Source organism: Paroedura picta, unplaced genomic scaffold, assembly GCF_049243985.1.
Source record: "Paroedura picta isolate Pp20150507F unplaced genomic scaffold, Ppicta_v3.0 Ppicta_v3_sca41, whole genome shotgun sequence".
In the NCBI taxonomy this organism is placed as follows: Eukaryota; Metazoa; Chordata; class Lepidosauria; order Squamata; family Gekkonidae; genus Paroedura; species Paroedura picta.
The window spans coordinates 54,708-65,488 of record NW_027518638.1 but is presented as its reverse complement, the minus strand read 5'-3'; the positions used below and the strand labels follow the sequence as shown (position 1 = coordinate 65,488).

The window sequence follows — 10,781 nt, the reverse complement described above, 5'->3', positions numbered from 1 at the left end:
TTGGGGACCGCTATGGTAGAGGACAGGAAGGCCTGGAGGATCATTGTCCATGGGGTCGCGATGGGTCGGACACGACTTCGCACCTAACAACAACAACAACATAAATACACACTCAACCCATCAAAGACACTTAATGACACTTTCTCCATCCACCTCCTGAAAGCCAAGAGAGAGAGGGCAAGGTCTTCCTTGAGAAGACTGTTCCATAATCATGGGGCTGCCATCAAAAAGGACCCGTGGAGTTTGTTTCTTTGCTCCAGTAGGTTGTCTTGGGGCTGCTTTGGGTCAGCTCAACCTTTCGGCAAACTCTTTCTAATTATTCCCTGCATGTTATCCAGCCCTTTCTGCAAGGAGATCAAGGCAGCATGCTTGTCTCTCCCCTCTTCTACGTCATCCTCACCCCAAATCTAAGAAGCAGTTAAGATGAGAGACAATGAATGCCCAAAGGCCGCCCAGTTAGTTTCAGGGCAAGGGCACCTCTGAACCGGGGTTTACCCCATCCTGGACTCAGAAAGCTCTCTAACCCAGGGATCTCTGCCCTCTTTTGAGCTGGCAGGTACTTGTGGAATTCTGATGCAGGAAGAGGGAACACAAAGACTCAAATTGGCTAACTCGGGAGGAGGAGCCAACTGCAAAATGGCTGCCATGGCTTACCTTCGGTCACACAATGAAGATCCATGTTCAACAGAATCATAGAATCCTAGAGTTGGAAGGGACCTCATGGGTCATCTAGTCCAACCCCCTGCATTATGTAGGACACTCACAACTGGTGGCACCTACTGCCAAAGCAACAGTTTAAAAGGTCTGAGCAGCCCATCAAATCTCCCGAGGCCAATCAGAAGCCTTGCTGGGCTATGGCCACGCTTGGCCACACCCACTTTTTCAAAACACCAAGAAAGAGGTCAGCAGGCACCATCAAGACTGTGCAGTCCAGGGGTGGCCCAACTGACCCTCTAGATGTCCACGGACTACCATTCCCATGAGCCCCTATCAGCAGGTGCAGGCAGGGTCTCATGGGAATTGTAGTCCATGGATATCTGAAGGGCCACGGTTGGCAACCTCTGCTATAAACGCTACATTGACCACGCTGCCTAAATGCACTCCCAATCCAAATTGCAGTCCCAAAGCTTTGCTCTTCGCAAGAACAGAAGAGAGGGCTCCCAGGAGCTCCTGGCACCCTGCGGCTCACAGAATTTGCTGGTGGCTCAGTCTAAGCAGAGACGACCCGTCAGCTGACGATGAATAAAGGCATTCCCAAGCTTTATTCAGAACAAGTTCCTAGGTATAAAACCTCGTTTTCGTATTTTACTTCCTCAGTAAACTTATTTCTGAATTGGTTTTTATCCAGGGATACAAAGTCTTCAACCCACTACCAGATTCTTATATTTTATATACCTTTATATTTTAAGTCAAGAGCCTCTTGTGGTGCAGAGTGGTAAGGCAGCCGACATGCTGTCTGAGGCTCTGCCCATGAGGCTGGGAGTTCGATCCCAGCAGCCGGCTCAAGGTTGACTCGGCCTTCCATCCTTCCAAGGTCGGTAAAATGAGTACCCAGCTTGCTGGGGGGTAAACGGTAATGACTGGGGAAGGCACTGGCAAACCACCCCGAATTGAGTCTGCCATGAAAACGCTGGAGGGCGTCACCCCAAGGGTCAGACATGACCCGGTGCTTGCACAGGGGATACCTTTACCTTTACCTTTTTATATTTTAAGTCATATAATTTGGGTCTATTAGTATCAAAGGTCCATAAAGGTAACTACCTTATAAATGACCCACTTCAATACCTCTAAAAAGGTAAAGGTAAAGGTATCCCCTGTGCAAGAACCGAGTCATGTCTGACCCTTGGGGTGACGCCCTCTAGCGTTTTCATGGCAGACTCAATACGGGTTGGTTTGCCAGTGCCTTCCCCAGTCATTACCGTTTACCCCCCAGCACACAAGCTGACCTCATTTTACCGACCTCGGAAGGATGGAAGGCTGAGTCAACCTTGAACCGGCTGCTGGGATTGAACTCCCAGCCTCATGGGCAGAGCTTTCAGACAACATTTCTGCTGCCTTACCACCCTGCGCCACAAGAGGCTCTACTCAATCTCAAAATGTGAAGAATATACCCCGGCCTTTGGCTCTGTACTGTAGGGATGCTAGTTGGACTGAAGCACCAATTTTCTCACAAGTGAGAGGAACAACCACTGAGGAAAATCCCCTTTGAAAAGGGAAGATATCTGGAACCCATTCTGGTTGGATGCTACAATAAACCAACGTAATAAGAAGAGACTTTTTACTTTTCTTTATCCTGTATTAATTTTGTTAATATTGTTTGTAGCCTTGGGACAGGCATCTCAGTCTATACCAGGGGTAATCAAACTGCGGCCCTCCAGATGTCCATGGACTACAATTCCCAGGAGCCCCTGCCAGCGAATGCTGGCAGGGGCTTCTGGGAATTGTAGTCCATGGACATCTGGAGGGTCGCAGTTTGACTACCCCTGTGCACTGGGAATTGGGATTCTTGGGGGAATGTGATGCCACCAGCCCCAGCGAGCAACCAGGAGAGCCAGAGGGCTGGCAGACAAAATGGAGAGACGGGATGCGGCTCGCCGTCTTACCTCTTCTCGGCCTGACCCTGTCCTTCTCGGGCTGCCCCCAAGGGGCTTCCCCATCCGTGCCGAAGCCGACCGTCTTCTTCCCAGTGCTGCTTGCTGGTGCCCCGATCCTTCTCTGTGCGGCTGGGGTTCTAGAGAGGCAACCTTCGCAGTCGGACCTGGAGGGGCTGGAAGAGGCAACAGGGATTCAGGTGCCGCACGTTCCATTTTCCGCATCCCTCCCCCCTTTCGGTACATCCCCCGTGGCTTTGGACAGGCAAGAGACGAATGCAACTGAAAATCCCTTTGTGGCAGCGTTGAAAGGGCTCTTTTTCCTGGGCGATGAAACCAGGACCTGGCAAGGAGATGCACAAAACCCACTGGCCCTCCTGGGAGGGGAGCGTTTCTCCCCTTCGTACATGCCTAGGAGGTGGAGAACGAGAGTCCGTTCCAAGCCACAAAAGCAGGCAGCTGGGATAACCGGGGGCTCTTCCTCCTTGACAGATGGAAGGCTAACTTTTAATCAGGGGACAACGCTTGATCCACAGACGGCGATCGCTCCGGAGAATGGCCCTGTTGGCCCACCGTAGAACAGCTAGATCTGCGTTTTGGTGGAAAGTGCGGCCAAAGCAGGGCCAACCGATGGATTGATTCCTTCCTTTCTTCAATTTATTAACTGCTGCTCTCTGGCTAGCCGGCTCACGGCAGTTTACCACGGGCTAGAAACCATGAAACACAGTAAAATAGTAATACATCCCTGTTTCGCCTTAGTCTAACCCCCATAAAATTCCCGGCCTGACCCCAAGCCTCAGGGTAGATGTTTAGATCAGTGGTCTCCAACCTTTTTTTGGCTGGGAACCGGCAGGGCGACGGCCACGCCCGTGCAGCACGCATGCGTGGCCGTGCCCGCGCATTGCGCACGCGCGGGCGAGCTGCGCATGCGCATGCACACATGCGCGGCCAAAATCGCGTATGCACGGCACTTTCGCGCATGCGCATGCGCGGCACGGCCCTTATTCCCTCTCCCCCCCTCCCGCAGTAAGAAGCTTCCTGGGCCGCACGCTTGCGGCCTGGGAAGTTTTTTACTGCGGGGGGGGGCGGGGAGAGGGAACCGCGGCCCAGCGCCCTGGCCTTCACAGCCCGGTACTGGGCTGAAGACCGCAGGTTGGGGACCACTGGTTTAGATGGATTGCAGTGGTTGGATGAGTGGAGGAGGGACCCAAAAGATCTCCCTTGCCCTGGCCTTGACCAAACGCCTGGTGGAAGAGCTTCGTCTTGCAGGTCCTGTGGAATTGTGATAACCTCTGCCAGGGCCCTTAACTCTTCCGGGAGCTCATTCCACCAGGTAGGGGCCAGGACCCAAAAAGCCCCGGCCCTGCTCAAGACCAGGCATGCCTCACACAGGCCAGGGACCTCCAACCTATTCAAACTCGCGGAGTGGAAACCCTGCAGGGTTGTCGGGGCAGGAGGTGTTCAAAGCTAGTCTGCCATTGCCTGCTTCTGCACAAGAACGCTGGACTTCCTCCGTGATTTCCCATCCGACCTGACTGGGACCGACCCAGCGTGGCTACCGAGGTCTGATGAGGTCGGGCTAGCTTAGGCCCAGGGCACGGCAGGAACACCTCAAAGGCCAACACGGTTTTGGGGAATCGATCCCAACTAAGCGGTTACAAATACGAACCGCGGGGTGGGAAGCCCGTAGGATCACGGGAGAGTAAAGAAGAAGAAGAAGAAGAAGAGTTGGTTCTTATATGCCGCTTTTCCCTACCCGAAGGAGGCTCAAAGCGGCTTACAGTCGCCTTCCCTTTCCTCTCCCCACAACAGACACCCTGTGGGGTGGGTGAGGCTGAGAGAGCCCTGATATCACTGCTTGGTCAGAACAGCTTTATCAGTGCCATGGCGAGCCCAAGGTCACCCAGCTGGTTGTATGTGGGGGAGCGCAGAATCGAACCCGGCATGCCAGATTAGAAGTCCGCACTCCTGACCACTACACCAAACTGGACACTATGGCCTACAGCCATTTTGACAGTATGGATGATCGATGCTTTAGCGATTACTTCAAGTGATAAGGCTTAATAGGTATCACAACCCTGACCCCAGGAGGGGATTTATCCAGCTCCCGTTTCCTGAGGGAACGAGGACATTTCTACCGCCATGAAAATATTAGTGGTACTTTCTTTCACCGGGGAGTTTCAGCACAATTAGCATCGTTTAAAAGATATTTAAGAAGCCGGTCTTTACTCTGACCACTTTCCAGGGGCCCGGACTGAAGCTTTAATGAGAATTGATGGCCCTGTTATCCAAAGAGGGCGACCTTTGACTCCGGAAAATTAGGGGGAGGAAGCAAACGTCGCTGGAAGACTCCCATGGCTTCTCTCGAGGAGGCAAGGTTACCCCGAGGATGGAACGGCGGCTTTTCAGGGTTGAGAGCCAGAGAGAGACGGAGAAGGGAGGAAAAAAACCCTAAATTGCTAATTTTAAAGGACAGGGTTGGAAAGGAAATAAGGAAACGTACCACATAGCTCTACTACCAAGGCCTTGGGGCCTGACCCTTCAGTTCTTGAGTGAACAAAAGCCCGAAAGGATGTGAAGGAGGTTCAGGGGAATGGATTCATATCGGGGAAGGATTTCAAGGGCACAAACAGGCATTTGCTTGAGGCTGGCCGACCTAGACCCAGCAAGAAGACGACGAAAAGTTGGTTCTTATATGCCGCTTTTCTCTACTTGAAGGAGTCTCAAAGCAGCTTCCAATCACCTTCCCTTTCCTCTCCCCACAACAGACACCCTGTGAGGGAGGGAGGCTGAGAGAGCCCTGAAATTACTAAAGAAGAAGAAGAGTTGGTTCTTAGATGCAACTTTTCTCTACCCAAAGGAGTCTCAAAGCAGCTTCCAATCACCTTCCCTTTCCTCTCCCCACAACAGACACCCTGTGAGGGAGGGGAGGCTGAGAGAGCCCTGAAATTACTAAAGAAGAAGAAGAGTTGGTTCTTAGATGCAACTTTTCTCTACCCGAAGGAGGCTCAAAGCGGCTTACAGTCGCCTTCCCTTTCCTCTCCCCACAACAGACACCCTGTGAGGGAAGCGAGGCTGAGAGAGCCCTGAGATTCCTGCTCGGTAGAACAGTTTTATCAGTGCCATGGCAAGCCCAAGGTCACCCAGCTGGCTGCATGTGGGGGAGCGCAGAATCGAACCCGGCATGCCAGATTAGAAGTCCGCACTCCTAACCACTACACCAAACCAGCATCCGCTGGTCCCCGTCCCCCCTCAAGACACCCCCTTCCATGACTGAAATAATCTGACCTACCTAAGTCTTCTTTCAACGTTACCGTTCCTGTTGAAACAGTATTCTAGTTGATATGTTATGTTTGTTAGATTGGTTATGATATATTCTATGGCATCATATGTAAACCGGCCAGAGCCATACGGAAGGGCGGTATAAAAATCTAAAAATAGAAACGGGCAAGAAGGTTTTGCCATTACATACAGTCCAATCTAGTTGTAAAGTACAGTGGAATTTAAAGTGCATCAGCATACGTGTGAAAGTGCATCATTCAGGGTATGTGGGAAAGTTTAAACGTGAGTTATTCGGGGTACGTGTGAAAGTGCCACTGGACAGCTGTCAGCTCGGATGGATTGATGGCAGCACCTACTTTTCCTACACTGGCAACATGGCCACCCTTCCACCGATCTGCCTGTGGTCAACATCATGATAGATGTCTGTCTCATCTACCAAAGAAACTCATCCGACAGGTCCACGAGGAAGGGCCTTTTCAGTGGCAGCCCCGCAATTGTGAAACAATCTCCCCAGGACGGTTCGCCTGGCTCCTTTTACGCATGAGTTTCAAGAGGTAGCGGAAGATGACTTAGAACCAAATTCTGTCTTTGTTTTTTTTTAATGCATTTTATTCTATGTTTGCAAGCCACCTTAACTCCACCAGGAAGGAAAGGTGGCAAGTAAAATGTTTTAAGTAACCAAATAAATAAAATAAGTCGGTTGAGACTCCACGGCACCTCCGACTGCTAAATGACACGGCACCGCTGAGCATATCACAAAGATAAAAACGCATGACTGTCATTTGAGGGAAAGCCCGGGGGGGGGGGGGGACTCAAGGGCCAGAGCCCTCCCTGGTTTATCTAAACTCCTCCCAGAAAACACAGATCACCCATTAGTTTGCTTTAGCTGGAAGAGCAAATCTTAAAAAAATGACATTCAGGATCCCATTCCACGCTGAAGAGGATTTGCATTCCTTAAGAAGTAGTTGGGGAAGGGGGGGGAATGAGAAGGGAGGGGGGGGAGAGAAGCGTTAACCTTTTGTTTTATTGAATTAAAATGCCACGGAAATGCTGATGCAGTCTTCAGAGACTAAAATACTTTTGCCGAAAAGAATAGCTGTCATTTATTAGACGCAAAGAACAATGACTTGATCGGATGTCTTCTGACAAAAGGCAGATTGGTATTCTCATCATAGGAAAAGGCATGGCCGCGGGAGGGGGGGGGGAAGGAAAAGGAGGGGGGGGGAGGAAGAGAGAGAAAGAAAAACCCAGCAACAGACCTCTGAGACTTGAATAATTTAAAGCCGCATTTGGTGCAATTTGAATTTTTCTTTAGGGAGGCAAAGTTAAATACCTTTAATTTGTTCTAATTATTTCAAATTTGCAAGTTAATTATGGCTGATCATTAAATAACAAAAAGGACTATCATCTCCATAGAGTTTTACCTCCTACCCTCTGCATTACTTAAGCGCGATTTTAGTATGCATGAATTAACTTTCTAAATAATCGCCCGGTTTGACTAAATGGCTCAGCAAAATGAGCTCTGATCCTCGGAATAAGCATTAATGGACATTAGGCGGGCTACGGGGACCCATGATGCTTGCATTATAAGTATTTTTAATGGGGTCTTATTTACTAATCTTTATATACTGCTCAAGTTAGGGCAGGAACGGAGCTTCATTAGGCGCCTGGGCTCAAGAGGGAGGACACATCGCCCCGACAGAAACAGTAAAACCCAGGTCAGCTCGGAAGAAGAGCAAATCCTTTCGAAATCTACGTGAACATAGGACAACGGGGGCCTGGCTTGTCCATGCCGTGTGTGCCGATTAATCTAGCTAGGCAAGAGGGTGGCCGGGATCCAAGCGAGGCGTTTTACGGGACTGGCGATGTACTAAGTCAACCAAGCGGAGAGAGGGAGAGAGAGAGGGAGACTCTTTCGTTCCTCCATGACGCAAAAGTAGCAATCGGCACAGAGCCTTCCCAGCTGCGGATTCTGAATCTGCAGGCTCCTCCGAGTGAGGTCCATGTTTTGCTGGCCAATCGGAGGTATCCAGAGAACGGGGAAGCCAGCAGGCCGCTCAAGCCTTGCACTGCTGACCTCTGGCAGATGGCCTCTTCGTCTTCCCCACATCCCAGCAGAGACCGCCAGGCTTGTGAACGGAGCCACAGAGGTGCTCCCCTCCCGGTCTTAATCGGCTATGCTGCTATTTCTGTGGCCGGCGCCCACCGACACCTTTCCTGGCGCCCACCAAGTGTTGTAGGAAATGGGCAGGGCCGAGAGCCTTCTCGGTCCTGGCCCCCACCTGGTGGAACAAGCTCCCTGAAGGGAACAGGGCCCTGTCCGAACCCTCACAATTTCGCAGGGGCTGCAAAAGGGAGCTTGAGGCTTGGAGGGGTCCCCTACAGAATGTTTAAGGGTGCTCAGTGGCGGGGGAGGAATTGACCCGTAGGACAGATTTCGTCATACAATGCGCCAACGTTGCGGAACAAACCTGTTCAATCACTTGTTGAAGGGGGCTGGCCCTTCCTGCCGACGGGCCGCTCCAACAATAAGAACGGCCTTGTGGCACCGGAATGAGTAAATGAAAGGCACTCCATGGCCTCGATGGCACATGCTGCTCGCTGAGAGCCAGTTTGGTGTAGTGGTTAGGAGTGCGGACTTCTAATCTGGCTTGCCAGGTTCGATTCTGTGCTCCCCCACATGCAACCAGCTGGGTGACCTTGGGCTCACCACGGCACTGATAGAGCTGTTCTGACCGAGCAGTGATATCAGGGCTCTCCCAGCCTCACCTACCCCACAAGGTGTCTGTTGTGGGGAGAGGAATGGGAAGGCGACTGTAAGCCGCTTTAAGCCTCCTTCGAGTAGGGAAAAGCGGCATATAAGAACCAACTCTTCTTCTTCTTCTTCTCTGGCTCACTGAGATGTAGAGCATGGTGAGACTTCCCAACATGGCTGAAACTCCTCCACCAAGAACCCCAGGAAGCCTCCCAGACAGCATCGACCAAGTTCATTTTTGAAACAGTCACATGTAAACACAACCTCCACTTATGGATTACCATGCTCGCGCCCCCCACCCGCCCCCATGCTTACACACCGAGCCAGTCCTGGGGATCTGTGTGCAGAAAGCATGTTGGTGGTTGTGTGTTGTCTGGGCTGTGTGGCCGTGGCCTCGTAGTTTTAGGCCAGGGGTGGCCAGACTGTGGCTCTCCAGATGTCCGTGGACTGCAATTCCCATGAGCCCCTGCCAGCTGGCAGGGGCTCATGGGAATTGCAGTCCACGGACATCTGGAGAGCCACAGTCTGGCCACCGCATAGGCCCAGATGTTTAATCTTCAAAGGCAGAACACAGCAAAATGGGAACCTCTCAACACGGCACAGAGAGATTCTCATCTTGCTGTGCCCTACCTCTGAAGATGCCAGCCGCAATTACTGGGAAAAGGTCAGGGGCTAAACCTACCAGGCCGTGGCAAAACAGCCCGGAAAACCCGAAAACACCAGCAGACTTTGGCCATGAAAGCCGTCAACAATTTGTTAATAGCGTGTGGCTGGTAGCGACATGGTGGTGGGAAGTTCCATCACGCCACGGCCAACTTGTGGCGATCTCTGGTGGCGAGAAAGAGCCAGAGGTGGCTTGCTTGTGAGTCAGAGGTCGTAAACTTGGGATTCCCAAGTTTCTGAGTCTTGACGAGATCGGGATAGGCTGGCCTAGCATCGTGGACAGCAAAGCGATACATAGAATCATAGAATCCTAGAGTTGGAAGGGGCCATAGAGGCCATCTAGTCCAACCCCCTGCTCAACGCAGGATCAGCCCAAAGTATCGGATACGGAGGACTCTTCTGAGGCAGCCGGCCAACCTGACCCAAAACCACAGCCAGCGACCAACACTGCAGGAGGAGCCAGACATAACTCCAAACAAGGAAGTGGGCAACAGAGAGCCCTCTGCCAGCCAGTCCCCCTCCGTTGTCACCAGAGGCTTGGGGACAGCATAGGTGGAGGAAGGTAACGAGGGAACTGCAAGGCAGAAGCCACAGTGCTCGCCTGGCAGCACAACACGGGCTCTGCAACAAAGATGAGAAGGAGTGCAGGGTTGAGAGGACGGGTAGGTGCTTAGCAGGAAAACAGGGAGTGACAGTGTAGAAGGAACTTGTCTGGTGGCCACGGCCTTGCAGCCGGCACTGTGGGCTAATTTCCATGCATCGGACCCGAGCCCGTATCTGGATTATCCTTAGGACTTGAAGCTGGGAGCTACGTCTAACTGGTAGCTGATCCTTGCAACTGCGTTCTGCTAAATTCTCACATTGAAAAACTGCCCCTGTCTGTCTGCCGTGTGTCTGGAACCGGGATACCCACCCAGTTCAGGGCTGATATAGCAGCATTCAATACTTAAAAAAGAAAATTAAAGGTTTCAGAACAGAACTGTCCCTTCTGCTGCTTCCAGGACTTGCAAATACAACAAATGCCTATGATTGCCAGCTCTGGCCAGAGGAAGGCTAGAAAACTCAGCATGGTCCCTGGACATAGAGCAGGGGTGGCCGAACTGCGACTACAATCCCCATGAGCCCCTGCCAGCAGCAAAGGAATTGTCATCCATGCACATGGGGAAAGCCACAGTTTGGCCGCCGCTGTCATAGGGTCTGCCATCCAGAAAAGCCATTTTCTCCTGGGAAATTGATCTGAGGAGGATTAAAATGTGGAATTCACTGCCAGAGGAGGTAGCGATAAAAAGCTTTAAGAGCCACAGGAATAAACAGCTTTAAAAGGGCTGTGAAGAAATGCAATTTTCCTTTGGAGGTTTGAACTGAGCAAAACCTCAACTCCGACTTTCAAAACTCCCCCCCCCCTCTGCGCAGAGAACATGGCAGACCGTCAGCTGCCCCCTGCCCTGGGAAAACCACCCCAGAAAGGAGTTTGTTTCCAGGAGACCTAC

At 51.6% G+C, this 10,781-nt stretch overlaps 1 protein-coding gene across 1 annotated transcript in view; it reads right to left on the bottom strand.

Moving 5' to 3' along the window:
* Nucleotides 1-2,481: 2,481 nt before the first annotated feature.
* LOC143828504 (protein hinderin-like) overlaps nt 2,482-10,781 on the bottom strand; it is a gene marked incomplete at its 3' end in the record, with an annotated part of 32,479 nt that continues 24,179 nt past the window's right edge. The window contains exon 3 of the mRNA XM_077318875.1: nt 2,482-2,767. Coding sequence (XP_077174990.1) covers nt 2,482-2,767 — 286 coding nt within the window. The remainder of the gene's footprint in view (nt 2,768-10,781) is intronic.